This window comes from Schistocerca americana, chromosome 2 (assembly GCF_021461395.2).
Source record: "Schistocerca americana isolate TAMUIC-IGC-003095 chromosome 2, iqSchAmer2.1, whole genome shotgun sequence".
In the NCBI taxonomy this organism is placed as follows: Eukaryota; Metazoa; Arthropoda; class Insecta; order Orthoptera; family Acrididae; genus Schistocerca; species Schistocerca americana.
Genome location: NC_060120.1, coordinates 438,565,749 through 438,591,420, shown reverse-complemented (window position 1 = coordinate 438,591,420; position 25,672 = coordinate 438,565,749). Strand labels below are relative to the sequence as shown.

General features: G+C 40.8%; 1 protein-coding gene across 2 annotated transcripts in view; it reads right to left on the bottom strand.

Moving 5' to 3' along the window:
- LOC124594746 (ATP-binding cassette sub-family C member 4-like) overlaps nt 1-25,672 on the bottom strand; it is a 193,379-nt gene that overhangs the window by 76,286 nt on the left and 91,421 nt on the right. For both annotated transcript variants that reach the window (XM_047133125.1, XM_047133124.1), the window contains exons 11-16: nt 24,265-24,551; nt 14,497-14,680; nt 14,271-14,417; nt 14,104-14,199; nt 12,069-12,277; nt 1,036-1,396 (exon numbers count right to left, since the gene is read on the bottom strand). In XM_047133125.1, the coding sequence (XP_046989081.1) occupies nt 1,036-1,396; nt 12,069-12,277; nt 14,104-14,199; nt 14,271-14,417; nt 14,497-14,680; nt 24,265-24,551 (1,284 nt within the window). The remainder of the gene's footprint in view (nt 1-1,035; nt 1,397-12,068; nt 12,278-14,103; nt 14,200-14,270; nt 14,418-14,496; nt 14,681-24,264; nt 24,552-25,672) is intronic.

Here is a 25,672-nt window from a genome sequence, read left to right as displayed (position 1 = left end):
TACAAGGCCATCCAAGCCCTGTTTGAGTCAATGCCCAGGCGTATGAAGGCCGTTATTACGGCCGGAGGTGGTTGTTCTGGGTACTGATTTCTTAGGATCTATGAACCCAAATTGCGTGAAAATGTAATGACATGTCACTGCTAGTAAAATATATTTGTCCGATGAGTACCCGTTTATCATCTGCATTTCTTCTTGGTGTAGAAATTTTAATGGCCAGTAGTGTATATTGTGATCTGAGTCTGTATCTGCTCCTGGGTACCGTTCACAAATCGGTATCTGATTTCGGACTCTCTGTCTGACCATGATGTAATCTAACTGAAATCTTCACGTTTCACCAGGCCTTTTCCAAGTATACCTCCAGGGCATTCGCTATTACTAGCTGAAACTTGTTAGAGAACTCAGTTAGTCTTACTCCTCTCTCATTCCTTGTCGCCAGCCCATATTCTCCTGTAACCTTTTCTTCTACTCCATCCCCAACAACTGCATTCCAGTCCCCCATGACTATTAGATTTTCATCCCCCGTTAAATACTGAACATTTGAATCTACTCTCCATTTGAATCTACAGTTTTGAATAATTTATGTACTGCCTGTTCAATGTATGTACTTGGACATCGGAATTCTGAAATGAAAGTCAGCAAGAAACTTGTATAGACCGTAAATACATGAAATATGAGTGCACAGAAAGTAGGACGGTGAGTATCAGCCTGGTTTGTAAAGTAGTGTAAGAATCAGTTACGCTGGTGCCCACACTTGACACTGAGGTGATCCGACGAATAATATCGAAGAGCCACTTCTGTAGGAACTACCGCCCTCCAAAAAGTATCCAATGTCGTATAGTCACAGAGAACTAGATCATTAATCCCCTCACTGCTTGTTACGTGTTTCTGCACAAGTCATCACGAACACCACGTGGTTCACACACGATACTAGTAGCTGTCGCTTGGTCATAATTCAGCGATCACTCGCAGTAAGTTTTCTCGCGTATAGTTTCGAAGCTAGTGCCAAGATTTCCTTTGTATCGTTTCCATACGTACCTGTATCATATTCATCATAAACTGCGGAAGTAGATCGTCTGTGGAGCCGACGTCTTTGGAGAATCTGTTCAAAATCCTCCCCGACGGATTCGTGTCGAAAAAGCTCATAGTGGCCCTCAGGACGCTGTTGAACATGCGGCTGTGGAGATTTTTGGAGGCTCGCATGCAGAAGGTGAAGAAGGCGACGGAGCGGAGCTGCGTGAAGGCGATGCAGCCGAGCACGAGGCCGGCCAGCAACTCGAGGAACGTCTGCGCTGAGGGCAGCGCGTCCAGCTGGCGCCGCTGCGCGCCGTCGCCCTCGCCGCCGCCGGACTCCTCCAGCTGCTGCTGCAGCGAGCGCCTCACCACCTCCGTGTCAGACCTGTGGGCGACGCCAGGGGGTACACGTGGCAACGGCTTTTCCCTCTTCTCTAGATGGAATTGGTCTGCGGCTGGTCAAAGACTTGAAGAAAATGATTACCGACATCGGTAATTTTGTTCATTATTTTATTGGATTACCCGTTTCGGTGCCTCATTGCCAACATCTTCAGGCTCCTGTATAAATCAACTGAATCAGGTTTAAAATGAACAAAAAATCTGACATGCAACATCAGTTGTCATTATTTGAAATAAATTAACCGTTCATATGTATTACAAAAAGTATAAGAAGAGAGATCAAATACATCGAGATGGTAAACTGAAATGCACGACATACAAACAGTGGTCACAGAACTGTCATGTATCTGTCAACTGTATTAAAAAAGACGCATAAAATACAATGCTAACATAATATTACGACATAAAGTAAAAGTTTTCACATTGTAGTAATTAGAAAAGCTTTTATTGAAAAATAAGCTGAGTCATGTTGTACATACAGTGGTCGAACTGTAATGAGATATCCTGAAGATAGCGAATATGCCTCAATACATAAATACTGAAAAATAAGAAACTGAAATAATGAATGCGTAAACATGATAAAGAAATAAAGAAAACTAACCCTAGTAGTGTAACTGAACTGTGAAGGGATGCAATAACCGTTAAAAGACTAAAAAACCAGAAATGAGCCACTTGTTTATGGTCCAAACGGCTCTAAGCACTATCGGACTTAACAAATGGTTCAAATGGCTCTGAGCACTATGGGACTTAACATCTGTGGTCATCAGTCCCCTAGAACTTAGAACTACTTAAACCTAACTAACCTAAGGATATCACACACATCCATGCCCGAGGCAGGATTCGAACCTGCGGCCGTAGCAGTCGCGCGGCTCCGGACTGAGCGCCTAGAACCGCTAGACCACAAACAATCTCCTGTTAGCTGGTTTCTATGTATTTTACGCGGGCTGTATTAACACAGTTGAGGGATACATGATTCCTCTGGAAATCTACTAATGACTTGTTAAATCTATTTCACGGAGAATTCTTGCTCTACTGCGTTCCAAAAGTGGACCAACACGATTTGCAGCAGGTAATCATACTTGTATATTCATTTTTTGCACTTATATTACTAAAAACGTTTCGCTACAGTCTTGTGAGAATTGCCCGGTAAGGCGGCAGTCGCTTCTAAACGCTACCTACTTTTGTCTCGGACAAAAAGTGCCCCACCACATCTCTTCAGAACCCACTGGTGGGCGGCGCATCCTCGTTTATAACTGTGATCCAGAAGAATGCATTACCACTGAAAGCGTTCGAGGAAAATCACCAGTGGATTCGTAGTGCGGTAAATATAATTAGACATCTGTGGTACTTTCAACACTGGTAAAAACTTGAAATTCGGGCTACGCTTTAGTTTTGAGACAGAATAACGCTGTAATGTTTCTCGCCACTGTCTTGTAATGGTGTCAGAAGACAAAATTCTTTCCTTATCAGCTCCCGTTTTGAGTTTATTATTCATTAGGTCACTAGAATGTGGAAAAGAAATTGGCCGCGGCCATCACATGAGATCCAAGATCGTTTCACAACAAAGATGGAAGCGATGGGCGCCTTCATACGCCCATAGCTTGCTTGTGTCGTGAATCGTCCAGCACGCGCCACCAGCAACCTCCACTGCGAGCAGTGAAGGTACAGTGAACCAGGCTAGGGAGACGACCACGTGCTTCCATATGCCTACGGTCAGGTGACGCAGTTCCCGTAAATTACGGGCCGGTGGTTTTGTGAGAGTGGAGCTGAGGCCAGATATCGTCCCAGACGTGTTCCATCGGGTTCAGGTCAGGCGAATTTGTTGGTGACCAAGGCATCAACTTGAGTTCACTACCATTTTACTCAAACCACCTTAACACGATTCTGGCCTTGTGACACTGATAGTTCCTGTAGGAACATGCCATTGCAGTCGGGGAAACAACCAAGTATGACAGGATGCACGTTGTCCGCAGTTATGTTCTCGTAGTCCACAGGCTTTGATTACTACTACAGGTCCGACTGAAGCCTAAGTATTCTCCAACGCAAATACCACCCCAGCGGCATGCCTCCTCGGCGCTTTGCATGTTTAGAGCAGCCGTTTACCTGAATGACAACGTACGCGGACATGGCGTGGTGTAACATGCGGCCATGTAACACGCGGCCAAGGTCCACGATGCAATCTTGGTGATCCCATGTCCACTGCAGTTGTAACTGACCATTTTGTTGGGTTAATATTGGAATAAGTCTGTTTCTGAACCCCTTGTTCAACTATTTGAGCTGAACGTGTGCTCCAAAACGCGAATGCCTACACAAACATTGCACTCAGTCGTCACGTACGCCACACATCTTCGCACATCCTACTTTATAGGTCAGGCAAGACTCCGACGTCTATGTTTTTAAATAGACGCGGCAGTTCAACTCACTGTCGACTGGCCGTGGTTTCACCGTCCTCCTGCCACCTTCCATAGATGCTCACGACAGGTAACACACAAACAGCAGATCAGGTTCGCCGTTTTCGATATGGTCGTTCCTAGGGCGTCAAGTCAGAATAATCTAACGCTTGTTAAAATCGCTTGTATCGTGGATTTCGCCATTTGCGGGCCATACCGTCCGCTAGAATAAATCCACATTCATCTCTCCTCCACCTATATACTTCACTAACCACCACACGTGCCCGATACACAACGAAGCTACGTTCAGCATCGTGATGGGTACTGGTCATAGTATTTTGGTTGATCAGTGTATGGTTCAAAAAGTAATTTTAACTATCTTTCAGGCTAATTCAGCCCTTAATAAAAGTAGATATTATTTACTATTTACATAGCTGGAAAAGTGACAAGTGTAAGAATAAAGTACCTGAGTAAGGAAGCGAAGGAGTTAAGAAATGTTCTGCAGTTATATCTCGACAATTTCCTCCCTTTTAACGCACTTACTTCCTCTGGATTCCAAGTATTTATATCATTGATCAGCTTTTAATGTTAAAACCAATAAAATATTCTCGGGTTTCTTGCGGTGTCAATTCAATTAGAAATTTGGAAATTTGTGGTAAGTTCCTGTGGGAGCAAACTGCTGAAGTCATCGGTCCCTAGGGTTACACACTACTTAATCTAACTTAAACTAACTTACGCTAAAGACACCACGCACAACCATGCCCGAGGAAGGACTCGAACCTCCGACGGGGTGAGCCGCGAGAACCGTGGCAAGGCGCCATAGACCGCGCGGTTACTCCGAGCGGCGTCAATTCAGTCAACACAAGAGAACGCATTAATAAAAGTTAAACAATATTTGTGGACCTTCATACAAATGTTGCATCCTCCTGCCTGTTGTGTACTCCACATACTGGTAAAGTTCACGCATTTTGCAGTTGACTGTATTAAATTCGTAATATTGTAATCTAGTCAGTCACTTTAATTTAAATTTTTTTTAAGAAAGTGTTGTTTCTAATGAATTCTGCTACCAGATTCCATTACTTTTTTAGTTTTTCAATTAAAGTTAATTCAAAAATTTAGGTCTTAGGAACAGATGTCACTTGTGCGATGAATGTCATATTCAATATTATCAGGTTCAGGAGCTCACTTAAAGATCAACATCTCTTTAAATAGTATTTTATGAGTAAAAATCATCACCAATTAACGAAATTTGCATTTTTTAATTTTATTTCGGGGGAGCATAAAGTAGCACACAATACTGAAAGAGTGGTGATATTGATAAGTGTGTGCCAAAAGATATTTTCAGGTTTTGGACCCTACTTACACATCAGTATGTGTTTGAAAAGTAAGTTATTGGTATAAATCAATAACAAATAACTATTTTTCTGATTTTTTAAGGTCGGCATAAAGTGGCCCCCAGTTATGTGGGCCGGCCGCTGTGGTCGAGTGGTTCTAGGCGCTTCAGCTGGGAAACGCGATGCTGCTACGGTCGCAGGTTCGAATCCTGCCTCGGGCATGGGTGTGTGTGACGTCCTTAGGTTAGTTAGGTTTAAGTAATTCTAAGTTCTAGGAGACTGATGACCTCAGATGTTAAGTTCAAATGGTTCAAACGGCTCTGAACACTAAGGGACTTAACATCTGAGGTCATCAGTCCCCTAGAAGTTAGAATTACTTAAACCTAACTAACCTAAGGACGTCACACACACCCATGCCCGAGGCAGGATTCGAACCTGCGACCGTAGCGGTCGCGCGGTTCCAGGCTGAAGCGCCTAGAGCCGCTAGACCACAACGGCCGGTAGATGTTAAGTCCCATTGTGCTTAGAGCCATTTGGACCATTTGAACTAGTTACGTGTGTTGTGGAAAATGTCTTGGTATTGCTAGGATTAATGGATTTGACTACAGACAATAGTGTCAGTGACACAGGATGGTTTTACGCCACAGTAAGAGGTCATCAATTGAGGTTGATGCAAACAATGTTATGTAACGAACGATGAACAGTTGATCTAAACTGGCACCTGATAATTATTTGTTTCATTAGGAGCTCTTCGTGATTCTGTAATATCTTTTCCATTATTTACGAGCTGTAGAGCACCACCTAAACAAAATGCTCGTATACTGTGTATTAATCAGCAATAAGAAGAGTTTCACAGCGGATGTAGCTTTGACTTATTCAGGAATCAAAGGACAAGCTAGTCACATAATCTGGCTTGGGTAGTTAACCTGTCCATTCGGAGATACAGGAAGAACCAACAGTCGGGAGACAGAGTGCTGAATTGAGCTACCGCTGGGCTTTTATACGGACAGTCCTGTGGTATGATTTTGGAGACACTCCGAACATATGCCTAATGTTCTGTAATCTCTGTTCATCGGTGTGTGGGTAGAAAGCAAGCGTATGTACTTGGCTGGATCAGCAGAGCTGTAAGGTGTACATGTCACTTTGATTTTGTAAGCTACCGATGTTCACGTCCGGGAGAGAGCAAGCTACGTTACTATTAAACAATCTTTGGTCTTATTATGGCACAGATTTGCCTCTACGTAGTCTGATACATTCTTAGTTGAAATGCGGTAGGTGATGGACGTATTCAGTAGTGCTGTGTTGGCTTGTGATTGTATCTATTAGAATAGGAGAGATATACTGTGAAGGACAGCGAGGATGAATATGATGTATATATTGGAAGGCGAAAAGAACATAACTCATGAAAAATATTTTATTTAGAGAATACGTTTGTGGTAAGACTGTAGCACTGCGCAGATAGTCGAAATGTTTGTTAGCTAGTTAACTTGCTCAGAGCTGACAGAAAGACCACCCCTGTTCCCTTCGTCATGCATTAAGATATCGACTGATTAAGCCGTTTGGTTTTATAGAAATTTTCTGTCAACTTTGTACCCTTTACAAATTGTTGTTCACTTTGTTAAGCATAGGATTGTTCAAACCTATGTTATGTGTGAAGACCACGCGAATTTTTAATACATACTTCATTCTAAAATCACTGTCTTGGAATACCATTTCATAGGAATAGTTACTCCCCCATCCACCGTTACGGATTACCACAGTGCATCATGTGGTATGCAACAATTTGAATATTTATTTAGAAATAGAAATCTAGCTTAGCCGCTGCGTGCTTACTGTTTGCTGATGTGCTTTCGAGAAGTCTGCCACAATGTTTTCAAGACGCGAGGTAAGTGGAAATTTTTATTAGGGCCAGATAATTATCTTACTTCAGTTGCTCATTTCATATAAAGACTACCTACAGTTCACTTCAAATTAGGTTCTGTTTAGTCCCAGGTTAGCATAAGAGTTTAAGTTGGATAGCACTTTCAAAGTATACAGTTTCGTTACTACGTAGGCTTTTATAGTGTAGGAGGTAAAGTTGGGCTAAATTTCATTCAGAAACCAGTAGTGGAGAGGTTACAGAGTTCATATTTATTAGGTTACAGACGTTCAACAATATTAATACGCGTGCAAAATATCGAACCTACGTAAGTTTCTAAGGTTTCGTTAAATATTGCTATAAAAAATGAGGCTTTATATTAGGTATGCTTCGTGAACGAAGGCACAAAGAATCAGCTGAAACAGTTCAATACATTCAACACCTACTCGACTTCATAATAGCAAGTGCCGTAATCTGTGACTCCATTCAGCAAAATGTAAACACTTTGTAAGAAAGTAAGGAGACATGTAGCTGCTGTTGCTTGTTAAATGCAGAAACTGACGCAGTGCAGTAAGAGAGTTCAGAAAATTAGTACTCGTGGGGAAGGAATCTAAAACTTGAGCACCAGAACGCCCATTCATGTCACGTGATGGTGCATGCAGTAACTAGCCGAAATCTTGCCTTGTACAAACAATTTTTTTCTGGAGGACAATTCTAATGTTTTCTTTGTGGAAAGACCTGATGTTGTCACCCTGGTATTTTTGACAATTTATAGGAGCATTTATGGAAAATTTTAGAAATCTGTTTCAGTATATCCTTCCCATGATCATTCTAAAGTGAGTACTACAACCCTACTGAAAAGTACAAACATTAGAATTATTACTGCATGAGGGGTTCATAGAAGAGTCGACAAATGAATGATTGAAACTGAAATAAAAAAATTATACAACAAATTTAGTTTCAAAGATAAAGTCATAAATTATATCCAGCTTTAAGGCCTGCAGCAAGGAAGATTTTACATTATATTTTTATCATCATACTGCGATGCCTGAATGTTTGAGTAACATCTGCTCTTAATGGAGGTGGCATCCACGTAAATCCTTTGATAAAGCAGTAAAGTAATCACTGTTACCAATGTTCCCTTTGTCAAATCTTGTGACTGTCGGCTTCATATGCTGTATTCTCATTTTCTAACGACTATTTTTATTGTGAGCAGACATCAGGGCGCCTCTTTGGCTCAGACTCATAAGGAATAACTAATATATAATAGATTTCCACCCAGGTCAAACGACTATGAGATTCATAAGACAAAACTGCAATACCTTTTTTTTTATGGAAAATACAGATTAACGAACCATTCGGTTGTTTCAGTGCACAGGTCTCACTATTTGAGCCCAATATTGTTAATAGCTTTTGATATAATAATTTAAAAATCTGACTTATTATCAATAAATAGTGCTGTTTAGCTCGCCTAAGTGTGCCGCCATCGCGTCACTGCTGGAAAGAATGAGTGAATATCCAATAAGTTGCAAAACTATGAACTATTTTATTGATTCCAAGAACAGGAGTGTGCTTTTCTTAAAAGAAGAGTGGAGTAGGAAAGGAAAACCACTGGTGGTAAAATGAACATGATAACTGGACCCTGCTCTCAGATTTGTACTGTGGGTTTGAAAGATGGTGCCATATCCACAAACACTTCTGTTACTCAAATCAAAAAACAGGAAAACGTGGCGCATAAGTGGCTCTCGTTTAATTGATGAAAAAGTAAAGAACATTTGACGCTATTAGAGGAAAACTTTTATATATTTATAAAGAAACTACGACGGCCTGTGTGGGCAACTGGATTTCTTAAGAAAATTTGTCCATCCAAATGGTTATTTTGATACTGTCTTCTTCTATTCTGTGGACCTGTACATCTAGTGTTACAGGGGGCAAAGAATCCGAATCACTGTGCGAGTTTATTTGTTCATATTCAAAAAGCATTGCCTGAAAATGTTGATCTGATTCCACCACGTCCTTAAGACGCATGAAAATTTCAAAATTATCACGAGATTATATCACAGGCTATCTGAATTTATAATTGTTTCGTATCAGTTGTGGGGTTAAGAATCTACTGCCCATCAGGCTTTCCCGACGAGGCTGTTGAATGGACAAATGTTTCTCCAGGCATCTGTGAGCAGCTGATAGATGTTTCAGGAAACTCGTGACAGCTGGCTACATTAGAACAATTTATTTATTTTCTGCCGGTTTCGGACAATGAACACCATCTCGCACCTGAATCAACGTTAAAAAAATTTACAACAAAAATTCAGTGTAAAAAACATCGGAAAGACACGAAAATATCAAACGTAACTTACGAACAACTGACTAATCCAACTCACAAGTCAATCATATTGAACCACAAAATCCTTTTAGCTGTCAAACTCATGAAACAGAGAAGAATAGTACTTTTCCCACATAAGCAAATTTTGTCATGTACACACAACAGGAAACTTGAAATATGTAGTCGGAACATGGCATGAAAGCCAAAGTACTCGTAGCCTCAAAGATAAAGCCATAGAGATATCCAGTCGATATGAGCCAAGTCGCACAAAAATAATTTTAAGATAAAAATAACCATAATTCCGCCGATTTCAGTGAAGTTATAAGTAATATTTGTGCAGAAGAGAATAATGGTATGACCACTTAATCACAAGCAACTATTATGAAAAACATTTAAATTTTCATTTTTCTTGTACATTAAATATCATATGGACATCACGATGTATGATCATCGTAATACACATTGAATGACAGTTATGTAAATAATGTGTCCTGTGACAAAACATATGAAATATACTTATCATGTATGTATACTAGCCTTTATGTATTTCTTGGTAATTGTATTGTTACATTTTTCCTTCTGGTTGATCCTGTAAAATATGGGCTTTTATATTACAGTATTTAATATGATTTCTTTGTGACGGCTGTGTGGCTTATTGGAGTTTAAGTATTCTTGTTTCTGCTGTGACTATGTCTCCCATCATCGTTGCACAAAATTGCCTGTTGGTTATTTAACAGTATCAGTGAGTTGTAATGGTCAAAGAATGATTTTATGTTTTTTTTGTTTATAGCCAGTTTCAAAATCCACTTCTTAAGTTATCCATTTGTTGGTCACTTGCTTCGTTCCACTCTATACAATGCTCAGTTGCCTAAACCAGATAACCTAATTTTTCCTTGTTTTTGTACAACTATTGTAAGCTAATCTGCTATTTGTCTGTCGTTCCATATTCATCTGATATTGTGCTGTGGTGTACTGATTCCTCTTGGGAAAATGGATTCCATGTAATTCCTGTTTGACTATAGATTAGATGTCATGTGATTAACCACACATGTGAACATGAAATAATGCTTTTATTAACAGATTTCTGCATACTCCGATTAAAGTACCCTTTATTATGCTATTAAGTTTTAACAATGTATGCTTTGTATTGTTTAATCCTGGTTAGTTCTTTCTTGCATCCATAATGATGTAATTTCTCAGTAATAATCTAGGAACCTCAATCTTAATCATTTGTTCCCGAGTCGCTGTCTATTGAGACGCGTGATACACTGACTTGTGTATTGTAGTCAGAAATTATATGTAACATTTGCTATTGGAACTTTCATTTTAATTATGTTTCAATTCTTTTTGCACAGTTTACGTTGCTTACGTGACTATCATTAAAGGCGTATTAAACATTTCCATAAATGATGGTCGTGATTTAGTGGTCATACCACTGTCATCTTTTGTATAAATATTACTTATGACTTTACTGGAATCGTTGTATTTATTTGAAAATTCTTTTTGTGTGTCTTGGTGGATATCGACAGGACATTTCTATGGTGTTGTCTTTCAGGCTATGCCTACTTTGGCTGCTCATGCTATGCCCAGACTCTTGTTGTATGTAGATAACGAAAGTTGATTATGTGAGAAAATTAGTTGTTTTGTGTTATTATTATTGAGTTTGACATCAAATGTGATTTTATGGTTCATCATGATTGACATGTGGATTGTGTTGGTCAATTTTTCGTTACTTTTTTGTATTTTCATGTTTTTATGAAGTATTGTACATTGAGGCTTTATTGTCTTTTTTCCCTTTTAGCCACTGACCGAAATCGATAGCAAATTAATAAATTGCTCTAATGCAGCCAAGTGTTTTGATGTTGAATGTACGGCTACTTGATCTGCATCCGCATGTATATGTATAAACCCAACAGTATTTTGTGGAGACATCTTTAGGCGTTTTGCTTCCATGAAATACTGCAATATTTACACAATATGATTCTCGACTCGTGTACGCAATGAAGCATTGTTAGGAAGTTATTTGGGAAAGTCTTTGTGAAGAGGTGAGAGTTCACAACACCAACTTTGCCACTGAAACGTTACCAAGTAAAGCACTTTGTTACTCAGTCAGTAAATGTAACGAATTGTCGCGAAAGAAGCAAAATGTTAGCTATTCTGACGTTACCTATCCCTGTGGCTGTTGAGATGACGCAGGCCTCTCAAGAAATACCGGTGTCGATGCACTAACCTACTGAGTAACAGCGTGGGCGACATGAATCAGAACCAACCAAATGAAAAGAAACTCTTTACAAGTAGACATTGATGGAGACCATTTCTTGCAATCTGAATTTAGGGTTTAAGGGTATGTGACTGTGAAGAAATTAAAAGTGATGGTCTTTGATTTTGTAGCATGTGTGTTTAGGGTGGGTATCCGATAGCTGTTTACCATTGTAACAATTATTTTATTTGGACAGTTATCAAGCAGGTAAATAACTTCAGATGTCCTACGAAACTATCGCAGTTGCCATCCCATAATATTTGTGTCTTATTTATTTCAATAACAAAAAATTTTATTTAATTATTGAACGACACTACTAAAGACATTTCGAGAAATCATAAAAACTTTTGAAAATGATGGGAATATTAGTCATATTCATTGGCATCCAGTAAGTGATGCTGCACAAATTCATCGGTGTACTCTATAAGCTGCACGCATACCTCGCAGGTGTGGAAGCACGTGATGATACGGGTATAAAACAGTGTTTCCCTACCAGTACGTCACCACGTAGTCCGAACCACTGGTGATGACTTGGGCGACGACAATCATGGCCATCACGGAGAAGAGCAGCCACATGCCTCCCGCGGCCCTGTAGTACTGCCACACGGTGGACCACCTGAACGGTGCCTTCAGCATCTTCTCGCTGTTGTCCTGCTCAGAGGGGTCTCTGTGCAGCTTCCCAGTCTCGTCAATAATGACACTCTGCAGGAAAGAAGGGCGGCGCAGGCACTTTAGTGGAGCAGAACAGTCATGAGAGCTGTATGGTATACTCATACATAGGTAAACGCGGCAAAAGCGGGATCTGACACAAAGCGTAAAATAAAACGTAGTTTTATCATAGAAAAACGTTATCGTTGTGAATAAGCCTGATGTAAGGAAATGGTCGCGACTGTTATGGAAATGAACTCAACAAGAAAGGGATACAGTTGTGTTTACATAGCTGTTCATAATGTCTGAAGATGTGAAGTGGAACTTACACATGTGACCAGTTAAAGCTAGGTAAAACAAGTTTTATTTCATTGCTTGAATACTGTCAAAAGAGAGGTTACTTAGAAGACGTTTGTACAGTATCTACTGGAGTATTTCACACAAATCTGGGATGCATACCAAGTGGAACTAACAAGAGCATTCAAACCATGTAACGAAGGTGACGTGGATTGCCACAGACGTGGTTGTTCCGCAGTTGGAAAATCACAGCTGGCATATATCTACATCAGAAGAGAAACGTCAAACATTCTGTCACAAACATAACTGGAAGGTTTCAGGTATAGTTCATTTTAAAGTACCCTCTTCGATGCCTTATACAGTAGTAATGTATGAGATCTATCCATAAATGTGAACGTAATATTGATATTTATTTCCAGTATTTTAAATAGCTTACTCCAGCAGTCAGAGAAACGTGAAAGGAAAGATCATATCAAACACTGCTGCAGTAGGGTATTGTGTCCCAGCAAGTCATCCACATGAGGAAAGCACATATCCAGGAGGTTGGTTGGATGTTGGTTTTTCGTGCACTATACGTTTTCCCGATTTTCAGATGTCCTCTTTCTGCACCCAAAAACCTTGTAAAACATGAACTTTCACAGCCGAAATGTCACAGTAAATAAAATATTACGGGCTATTACGCCTTGGTCGGATGTATTTCACATTAAAATCCAGTGTTTTGTCCTCATCTGTGGAGATTGTTTCAAGGGGGATCGTAGCTTCATTGAGTGTCCGATTCCCACCCTAGCTTGCTACTGACTGCAGGAAACTTTCACCCACGTGTGCTCCCTCCGACATAGCCGAGGAATTTTCTAGGAGGTGTCGCTCTCTCCTGGCGCAGTGGCGTGGCTTCGCACGCTTTGAATACCAAGGCGTAAATACACGCTGTCGGTTGCCGTCGTCCGCTGTTGCTATCACCCCATGGCGGAAGACTCGTACACACCTTATTTAGTACCGAGATCCAGGTGTGAATCTATTGCACGCACTCGTCCTTCCTACAGACATTGCTGAGATGTTTCATCATCTCTATGGCCTCAACGTGTAGCCTTTCATGGTATCTGCTTGTGGCTTTCAGTACTTGAGCCCTATCAAAATCAATGTGACGGACTCCTGGCTGCAAAGCATGTTCGGCAGCAGCTAATCTGTCAATCTCTCGGCGTCTATAGTTGCCCTCGTTCCACGTGTGTGGCATCGCGTGACAGCACGGAAGCTCCCAGTACGGACGAAGGGAACGTTTGAGTCTTTTAAATGTTACATCAGAACATTTTCAACTCCAGATCACATTTCTGTTACAGGTAAATGGGGAAACTGCTCCAGCTTGGACGGAGATAGTCACAGATAATGAACGGGAATAAATTAGCCATTAACTAACATATGCCACTTATTTCAAATAAAAAGTGAAAATAACTTGACCAATGAATAAGATAATCAAATAAGTAATAATTAATAATTAAATATATTTTTACTATTTGGCTTCTAGGCATCGCAGCATTCAAACATACTAGGTTGTGAGCACCAGTGATTTAAGCAGTAGCAATACTTACCACTTCGGACAAAGTGGAGATTTCGCTCTGGAGAACATTTGCATTATCCCTCCGTGATCCTAAACGCTTCGAACGTCTTAGGATGTTGTCCTCGCCCTGTGAACGAGGCAAGTGTTAGCAACTAGGCCTAGATGTCGTTACGGATTTTTACCCCCACTGACATTTACCTGCAACGACTTTCTCGTACTGTGTTTTCGCATGATGGTGAACTCCTCTGGCACATCTTCTTCCGCGTCGTTGCTCGACATCAATTTTGAAAAGCTTACGCCACTACCCATAATCTCGTCGAAGGTTCCTTGATAATCAATCTTGCCCTGTGATGAAAGTCTTCGTTACGGTGTGCTCCACGGAACAGATTTAAAGTAACAAAGACGTAAGGATGGAAGCACTCACCTTGTTGAGCACCACGATGTTGTCGGAGCCCTTGACGTGCTGCAGCTGGTGAGTGACCAGGATTCTGGTCTTGTTGCTCAGGTAGGAGTTGATGCATTCATCCAAGAGATGTTTCCCTACATGGGTGTCCACAGCAGATAAAGGATCATCTAGCAGGTAAATGTCTGCATCACGGTAAACAGCTCTGTAAAATTAAACAGAAAATTACAAACTGCGCACTTGAATTTTAGAGCCAATTTGTTCTCTTTGAAGTGTATTGTAATGTACACTGCGTTCCGGGAGGGATGATCAATATTGAGAGAGATATGACAAAAAAAGCTCATTTGAAACAAAAAGCGTCGTATGAACACAAGCCCTATTATGAAAGGTCTCCGAGACAGAACAGTGTGTTTCTGGGATAGTGGCGCGCACTATGTACCTTACTCTCCCAATCTCTTTCACGTTTAATTCAAGGCCAAACTTGCCTCATTGCTTTCAGTGACTTTGTTCGGGAGGTCTTTGTAATATTAAACTAGCCCGTTGAACGCACAGTTGCCTATGACGTGTTGTGAGTAAAGTAGTGTGAGAGACTGAGAGTTTATCAGAGAAAATCTTCGGTTATCTGTGTTTGTTCACGAGTTGGCTAAAATACTGCACGTGTGCCTAATGAATAGTATGAAGGTATGGTGTCTTCTATGGATACTGCTGTAGAAAAATACCGTCGGTGCTTTCCGACACTTCGAAGTCCTGATCGGACAGTCTGTACCAGAGTTTTCAGCACATTGCGTGAAACAGGTAGTCTTTCAAGTTCTCATTTTTCTTCTGAACGTGTGGTTCAACAACCTATGCAGGGAAAACAACACATTATTGAAATAGTTCAGCCTGGTCTTACTGCAGTCCTAGCAGTGTACGGTGCCCGGTGCACAGTGGCGAATTTTAGCCCTAGGCGCTGGGCGAGTCCATTCACTTGTCTGGAAGTGAGTGGCCGCCGTCGTTCGCCCACTTGCGTCCAGTTGTTGACACGCTGGGCTGACTGAACCGAGGTATGCGCCCTGCAATCTTTCTCAAACGATTTACAGCAACTATTCGGCAAAAAGAAAAAAAAATCACTTTTGTGTTGCTTATAACTTTACGTGTAAGCTTTACGACGAAGCGCCCATCATTTCGTTAAAGGTCATAATTACTATGATATTTTGATTTATGGAAGACACTGTGGAAATTCGAAAAAGTTTTCAATGTAAACTAATGGTCGCTATGATTTTGCATTTGGTGTATAATTCATCATGTGTTGCTGCAAATGAAATTTAACTAAAATATTGAATTTTTCTTTAATCTTGGATGGAGGTTGTGGTGTGCGTACTGTAAGACCTTCAGTACACACACCATCTGATTATTTGACTTGTCACTCTAACTAAGTAGGCGAGTGTCAGCAATATGTCTCGTGGTCTTATCGTGGCGTGCTTACCTTCTGCCGTTAGGTCAGACGATGGAAATGCCACTTGCACGCTTAGAGAAGCAGAGTGACGATGACCAACTTTAAACGGAACTTGATTAATTTTCACACACATTTATTAAAATAATAACAAGCATAAAAATTACTTAATTTGGTTCTGGATGCTATTTACAATTGACAATCTGAAGTTCCTTTGGTATTGGTACGTTAATCTTATTCTCACATATATCTCTGATACTTGTGGCTATACATTTATCTTCATGGCTATTTACAGGAATATGGTAATCTTATTAGGCGCAGACTGAAACTTGTCTATAGACTGGTACAGACAAATGTAGAACTCGTACAGACTGGTACAGACTAATACAGACTGGTACAGACTGATGCGGACTGACTAATCGGAGGTCTTTACACTCGTTATAATACCTCGCGCGTTCATGTATCACTGCGCGAGTGTGATCCGCGAGGAGAAAAGGTTCTACGTTAGCAGCAATCTCATTGGCTGCGTTACATAATAATACGTGGATCGGCGCAAGCAGAATTTGGTCCGTCTCTATCTCGTAGTGCGGAGACGAACGAGCGCTGCGCCTGAGCTGTTGATCATAGCGGGGCGCACTCTAGTGGGAAAGGTGTGTACGCGCTGACTACGCGGAACTATGTACACAACAGAGGTATCTACCTGTCTTCAATCTCATGAAAAATGATTTTACGTGGCGTACTCATTTTCGATCGCCGCACCAGTAATGCTGCCAGAATGAAATATCCATAAGATTCCTAATATCTCGTTAACAGTTTGAAATATAGAAACGAGATTTCAGCAAATGATAGTATATAAAGAGGAGAGCATTTTGCAGCATGGCAGACATACAAAACTTCATTATGTGTTAGACTATACCAGTAACTACAGAATTTTTGATGATGCTATGCAATTATTAAGGGCCATTGCAAAACGGGTGAACTGAAAATTTCTGTGGGTTTTGGAACAGCACGTTTGTTTTTTTAGTGAAGATCTTTTTCATAAGCTATTGACCTAAATTGTCCTCTCTTAGTAAACGTAATAAACCACTGTTTATGGATTCCATCGCTGCTGCATCCGCAAAACATGTTAGTGAGGTGACGTTGTGCAAACTCCGCTGTGTTTTGGCAAAAGAACCAAATTTTAACACAGACAAGAAAATTGTAGGTTTTAGTCATAATTCGCCACTCATGATGCTTCTTAGAGAATTAAAGATAGTTAACAAGTCAGGTAAAAATAGATCGCTGTTTTTGTTGCATTTTCACCAGAATTCTTTTCTGGTACGAATGAACCAGTGGTGACAGTAGACCGTTTCGGATGATCACCGTGCAAGTTTGGGTGTGAAGGCGCTGCACTTAATATTTACAAAAAATATGAACATAGGCTTCAGTTTAGAATGGAAACCCTCCTCCAGTGCTTGGCACTTCCCATACAGCACACTGGCGGCCCACCCACAACCACAACCACTACCACTTTCCCCATGCTTGCCCAGCCAATTGCGCAGCTACTAGCTATGTAGTATGTGCACACTCTATCATCACACAGCGATTTTCTGCACGAATGTCACATGAACATGTGTATAGCTAACATCAGATATGGAAAACTCGTACCCATTTCACATGCAACGTGTCCATAATCTACACATTGGCTACAACACCACATGACATGGATCTTGTCAGTAGTTGAAAGAGAATCGCCATGTGCTTCCGTTAATACTATTCCCTGATCTAGCCACGTTTTCAAAGAGTGGAACCAACAACACATGTAATAATCATCGATGGTCACAGGAATATTCACACGCTGCAGTGGAAACCAAATCCAAGTTCACTTTTCAATCGATTCTGGTGTGGCATGAATGGTGACAGTTGATAGGTCCAGTGATTTTAGCAGAGCAAATGACGGGGCAGAATTACTTCCATTTTTGGAAAATTCGTTTGTTGAACAAACTGAAGACGTTTCTTTGGTCTCGCAGACTGCAGTGTACTTAATGAGTAATGTAGCCCCTCCACATTTCACCCGATTTCTGTTGTAACATCTTAACTGCACTTAACCTAATCGCTAGATTAATCATGGCAGTACAATTAACTGGCCAACTAGATCGTTAGCCGTTGCGTTATTAGATTTCTCTTTACGGGGACGGTTGAAGTCTGAGGTGAACAAACGAAAGGTGAACACACGAGATTTACTGCTTGGTCGCAACACTGATGCTGTTGCCGTCATTAGTGAAACTCAGACAACCAAGAGAACATGTTCTCCCAGGAGAGCACAAATGCACGGAAACTGACTGGGAGACATTCTAATATTTATTGTGAGCTGTAAAACAGCGGTAATGTGGTTTACATACCACATGAGACTACCGTGCTGAGAGACTATGCCGAAAACACGCACAGCATCTATAACGTTTCAAAGCAAAGTAATATCTGACCATATGAGATTATGTATTTTTCATTTGATAGTTTCTGAAATGCCTGTTGTAGTGTTTACTCAGTGTCGTACATATATACATGAGTAAACTGACAATGTATTGAGTAATATAGGAAATAACTAATAATGTACATTAAGTACATTCTACCTCAGAAACCATTTGGGAAAGGGCACAGGTCCATATACACATTTTTCCTTCTGGCAGGTGCCAGCAGAATGGGAGCTGTGAGGACGGGTCGTGAGTCGTGCTTGGGTAGCTCAGTTGGTAGAGCGCTTGCCCGCCAAACACGAAGGTCCCGTGTTAGAGTCTCGGTCCGGCAGAAAGGTTTAATCTGTCAGGAAGTTTCATGTCCCTGAATACTGACCGTTCCTACTGGGACAGCCTACAGACCTTGAATTAATGATTAATTAACTAACGAGCGAACATAAGTGACAAATACGGTTGACGTTAAGCGGAAGATTTGTTTATAGACCCCTTGCCTCTGTCGCATAGAAGTGGAATTTACCGAGGAAAACTGCAGAATGTCACGGATAAATTTGTTAATTCTGTTGCGGTATTTAAAGGAGATTGCAACTTGTCTGTCTCTTTTGATGTTGTCATTTTTTGTATTGTTCTTTTGAGTACTATAAACAAGTTTAATAATATTACGGCAAGCGCGAGCAGCACACCAACGGTAACGTATATGTACAGCGAGAGAGTTAGGCTCTGTCTGGTTTGTGATGGCACTACTCTGTGAACTTATGATCACACAAAAGGAAGAAAGGATAAAGGTCCCTTGTTCTAGAGTTGGAGGAGAACGGTTGCAATTACTTTTTATGTAACAACTAGCGTTGTTGTGGTCACCATTAAAGGAACTGATTTAAATATAAAAGCTATGTCAGCATGTCGACTAGATTTCAATGGCGATGATGTCCGGGGATAGGAAAAGTGAAAGTGTATAAACATATTGGGCCATATAATTATAATTTAAAGGTATACTGTGATTATTAGTCCATATTTTTTTCATTGATATCGCCATGTATCATTACCGGCAGTTTGAGGACCGTAGGGAGAGATGTAGGATGGATGAGTAGTAGAAACCCGCATCTCGGTCGTTGCTCTGTTTGGGGGAAATTTTTATTTCACTGATTTTCAGTTTTCACACAATACAACAGCTCCCAATCACCCTCCACTTATAGTTCTACACCATTATTTGTGTGAACTCTCTATTGCTCATAAATGCGAGAGCGATTTGACAAATTTTCTAGGTCAAAGGAATAACATTTTTTGTCTAGTTTATTTCAGATATTTCGCCGAAAACAAGCCAGAGTTACACAAGTTCTATTCCCATGAAGGCTGTTGGGAATTTTTCTCTCTTGCATGATGCAAGTATTTTAAATCGTAATACCATGGTTAATTAGATATTCTACACTGTTGTGTAAGGTGTCAGGACATGTACTGTATTTTTAATGTAAAATGTGTTAATCTCCGTACTCTTTTATTGTTTCATGCTTTACCCTCGTGGAAACAGAGGTACCTGGCTGATGAACCTAGTTCCATTGAGTGCGAATTTCACATGACTGCAACACATAAAAGACAAGCACGAACTCTAACTATCATCACTTCCTCACCTATGCCACTTCATTGCTATTAGCATTCCTTTAAGTTAAGTGAGTTGAACAGCCTATGACTATTTTCAGTGTTAGTGATGAATTTTCTTGCTGATTCACCGTCTCCTGTGTAGCTACGTCGGAAAGTGTTTAGAACGATGCCTTGTTGTGTTCCCTCTTTCAGAAATTTGTGTGTTGATTCTTCTTTACTGTAAGTTGACAGTGTTAATTTTAAGTTGTGTTCCTCTGTGAGGCCAGAACAGACCTGCATATTTACTTAATTTAGCGTATGGTGGTTAAAACTCGTTCACAGTTTAAAATTGAGCATCAGCAGTTAACTAAAGCACAATTCGTGGAAGAGGTTTATAGAATTCAGGAGTCAGCAGTAGCTAGTCAATTAGAGATAGACGCAGTAGCTCAAATTTTGTAACAATTAAGATTGTTAGCCACACGACAGACTGAGATGACAGCAGATGTTGCAGATACGGTAACGAAACAGAGTGGAAAGTCAACTCAGGTAAATGAGATAGTTGTAATCTGTGCCTACCAAAGAATATTTAGCTGCTGTTACTATTCAGGTTTGTGATACAGCAGTTATTAACGTGCTGTGCTAACTGGCAATTGCAGCTGCGTTGTCTTCGCCTGCTGTCATCCGTGTTGCGATTACTAATAATATTTGAAGTAGGTCTCCAGAGAAGAAGGTGGTACAGCTGATCATAGGGCTACTGTTGTTACGCAGATTCGAATTGTTCTGTGGAACACGTCAATGAATATTTCATGGGACATCAGGAACCTGATCTCAAACAATGGAAGTTCAATCCTAAATCAGTTACCAAAATTACTTTGCTTTGAAACGTTATAGATGCTGTGCGTGTTTCGGCATGGTCTTTCAGCACGGTAGTCTGACGGCCTTATGTCTATCACCGCTAAATGGCAAAGGCATGTTTCTCACAGAGGCAGATGACTTCATTTCATCATAGCTCGGCCAGTTAGGATGAAATATTTGTAAATTAAACAGACAGGGCTTTCTTGTGAATCACTCCACCTACTAATAAAAACCATATCAAAATACCTACGGTACTTCCCGAGTTTTTTGACAGATTATGAATGCATCTAAATGAGTAATCGTATAAAATATGTTTATGCTACATAATTATAATTCAACAATTTTCAGATTTTTTCCCTTTTCTTGTACTGTGAAACCTCGCTGCTTGCAAAAATTTCATGATTCTAGGGGTTCTAGATAATGTTCGTATAGATTTTTGTGAAGGAATTTTTCGATTATCAAAATATGTAATATAAATGGCCGAGTCATTTGATTAAATTGACATAGAAGCTTAAATTTTTTACACCGGCTCAGGGCCATGACCTTACTTTGTGACATAAGTATGAACTTGACACGTCCACCCGCTCCTGACAAACAGGTGTGTTAACAGTCTGACAGGCGGACTGACAGACAGACGGACAATAAAGCGACCCTGTAAGGGTTCCGTTTTTACCAAGTGACATACAGATCCCTAGAAAGAGGGGTAGATGACAGTAATGAACTAAGTACCCACTGCCACAAGCTGTAATGCTGCTTGTGGAATATGGTTGTAGATTTTGGTAGAATAATTACGTTGCTCATTTGGTCACTCCCAGTTGAAATTGGTACTCCCTAGTCTTACTCTGACTTGGCAGCTAGCTCTTGCATTTATACAGTCAAATTCAGAGCAGAGACCCACTTGGCATACGTCACACATAAAAGACTTCGAGAAGTTAAAGTCACTAAAATTCCCGAGTTCAATTGGATAACTAATCAAGACCCCCCCCCCCCCACACACACACACATAATCGTATAATCGTATCAGCATTTGATCAACTGACTCGTTTCGATTTACGCGTGATTAATAGTTGCGCATATAATGCAATATTTCAACGTAATCAACGCAAAATGACCGCGACAGGAAAATTAGTGATCATACGGAAACTTTCTGACACTTGTGCACTGCTTGTGATTGGAACGCGAAAGAGGGATTGCTAATGGTACCTGAACTACCCTCAGCCACACACCGTAAACTGGACTGTGGAGTAGGCCTATTTATTCAGATTTAGATGCATATATGACAGATTTACTTTGTTTTATTTCTGAAGATGATAGCCACATGGCTATGTGGTACAAATTTTAATGTACGTTCATCTTTTTGTCCTTAAGCTACATTATTGTGCAACAGATATAACAACGTAACAGAAACAAATAATTATAGATTCCTACGCTATATCAGTACCAGGCTGAGAAATTTACTCTCGTAACATGTATCCAATGATTAGAATTTCATTTCTTCAACAAATAACAAATGAGAGTAAATTTATACTCCAATACTACATGTTTCTAATCTAATATCAAAACGCCGACAAGATTTCAAAGGCAACATATTTTTTTACAATGCTGTGTTTCTGAAACTCAAGTTATTTAACCATTAATATGGTGTGAATGGCCGTACGATGATAATCTGATGTTCGAAACTCATTGTGACTTACTGATAAAAAGGGCATATAACAGAAATGTATAGTAGCGCCTGGTACATACAGGGTGTTTCAAAAATGACCGGTATATTTGAAACGGCAATAAAAACTAAACGAGCAGCGATAGAAATACACCGTTTGTTGCAATATGCTTGGGACAACAGTACATTTTCAGGCGGACAAACTTTCGAAATTACAGTAGTTACAATTTTCAACAACAGATGGCGCTGCAAGTGATGTGAAAGATATAGACGACAACGCAGTCTGTGGGTGCGCCATTCTGTACGTCGTCTTTCTGCTGTAAGCGTGTGCTGTTCACAACGTGCAAGTGTGCTGTGGACAACATGGTTTATTCCTTAGAACAGAGGATTTTTCTGGTGTTGGAATTCCACAGCCTAGAACACAGTGTTGTTGCAACAAGACGAAGTTTTCAACGGAGGTTTAATGTAACCAAAGGACCGAAAAGCGATACAATAAAGGATCTGTTTGAAAAATTTCAACGGACTGGGAACGTGACGGATGAACGTGCTGGAAAGGTTGGGCGACTGCATATGGCAACCACAGAGGGCAACGCGCAGCTAGTGCAGCAGGTGATCCAACAGCGGCCTCGGGTTTCCGTTCGCCGTGTTGCAGCTGCGGTCCAAATGACGCCAACGTCCACGTATCGTCTCATGCGCCAGAGTTTACACCTCTATCCATACAAAATTCAAACGCGGCAATCCCTCAGTGCCGCTACCATTGCTGCAAGAGAGACATTCGCTAACGATATAGTGCACAGGATTGATGGCGGCGATATGCATGTGGGCAGCATTTGGTTTACTGATGAAGCTTATTTTTACCTGGACGGCTTCGTCAATAAACAGAACTGGCGCATATGGGGAACCGAAAAGCCTCATGTTGCAGTCCCATCGTCCCTGCATCCTCAAAAAGTACTGGTCTGGGCCGCCATTTCTTCCAAAGGAATTATTGGCCCATTTTTCAGATCCGAAACGATTACTGCATCACGCTATCTGGACATTCTTCGTGAATTTGTGGCGGTACAAACTGCCTTAGACGACACTGCGAACACCTCGTGGTTTATGCAAGATGGTGCCCGGCCACATCGCACGGCCGACGTCTTTAATTTCCTGAATGAATATTTCGATGATCGTGTGATTGCTTTGGGCTATCCGAAACATACAGGAGGCGACGTGGATTGGCCTCCCTATTCGCCAGACATGAACCCCTGGGACTTCTTTCTGTGGGGACACTTGAAAGACCAGGTGTACCGCCAGAATCCATAAACAATTGAACAGCTGAAGCAGTACATCTCATCTGTATGTGAAGCCATTCCGCCAGACACGCTGTCAAAGGTTTCGGGTAATTTCATTCAGAGACTACGCCATATTACTGCTACGCATGGTGGATATGTGGAAAATATCGTACTATAGAGTTTCCCAGACCGCAGCGCCATCTGTTGTTGACAATTGTAACTACTGTAATTTCGAAAGTTTGTCTGTCTGAAAATGTACTGTTGTCCCAAGCATATTGCAACAAACGGTGTATTTCTATCGCTGCTCGTTTAGTTTGTATTGCCGTTTCATATATACCGGTCATTTTTGAAACACCCTGTACATACAAAATAGTGACGTATTCGTTTTAATCTCCGTATATTATTATTATGTGGCGTGTTTTGTAAAAAAGATTTTTTTCCCGTGGTTCAGACGTAAATGTTGCAGATAAAGGCCTGTTTCTGGAAGCAACTGCTCAAATTTGACTTTCCGCCTAGCCTGACACACGTGCAGAGTACTTGGGTTCTCACCTGGCGAGGCTGACCCTGGCCCTCTGTCCGCCGCTGAGGGTGATGCCCTTCTCGCCCACCAGCGTCTGGTCGCCGTACGGCAGCAGCTCAAAGTCCTTGGACAGGGCGCACGCCTCCACCACGCGCTGGTACTTCTTCCGGTCGTACGGCTGTCCGAACAGGATGTTCTGCCGCACGCTGCCCACGAATACCCACGGCTCCTGGCTCGCGTACGACACCTTCCCACCAATCCTCAGGCTTCCAGACGACGGAGACAACTCGTTTATCAGCAGATACAGCAGAGAGCTCTGAAAAAAATAGACTCAGTGAAGTGAAAAATAACGCACTGAATTAGTCAGACAGCACTTGTTCGTTCTCATAACTTTTTCATTATCTTCGAAGAGGTGTAATGCTGACATTTTTGATGCCAAGGAAAAAGGTCTCTTTTTTATTTATGCATTTTTAAGAAGCGTTTGCTTTTTTCGCAGGACTTTAGAAAAGGATCATTTCTAATTATATTGTAAATTTGTTTTTCAGTGTATGTAGGATAAGAACACGATCTTCGACAAACTGATTTTTTATTTACGTTATTTTGAAAAACAGTGATCTTCTTTGTGTTTTAATCAAAAGGGTATGTGGTTAAGTTTATTTGTATTTACTTCAACAATCAGCTATCTATAGATTAAAATCTGTGTTGATGCTCATCTAATTTACTGGGAGTTATTATTTGCATTCTATATGAGGTTTAGTGAACAATTAAGTTCTCCATCTTATGAAAAGTAAAAGTGCTGTGCACACGGGAAACAAAAGACAGTAACTGGACAATAGAGAACTATATGAACTAGGAAAACCTCTGCTTGAGATCATATAAACAACGTTTAGTGCCTCAAAGCTGTTCCACTACAGACATTTACGAAAAAACAGATGAGAAAATGTTGACTAAAGAACAAATTTGTTGTGTTGCCTGGCTTAAGCGAAAACAGGTAACAATTTTCCATTGCATACTAAGATTAAAAAACAGTTAAATGTTCATTCTATTACTGACAGTTCCAGAATTGCTTTCTTGTCATTTATAACTCATTTTGGGATAAATGGAAAATTCGAAGTCAGACTTTTCCTCTAGTGTTCTAGTGTATGTAAAAGTGCATAGTCAATGTGTCCTGTTTCACGCGAAACAGGGGGGCCTCCTGCCGTTAGTCCAGCCTAACTGGAGCCGGCTGGACGAGGCGTCCGACTGCTGGTCACCGGCCCTTACGGTGAACCTCTTGAGCGGCCTTCCAGCTCCAGCTGATGCTGAAGCGTCTCACGTCAGCAGCACAAGCAAGGTGAACATAGTAGGGCTGCATCGAAATCCTTGGTGTTTCCTGGCATTTTGCAAAACTCTTCCTGGGTGTGCCCTTACTTTTCAGTGGACCACTCGGGTTTTGAA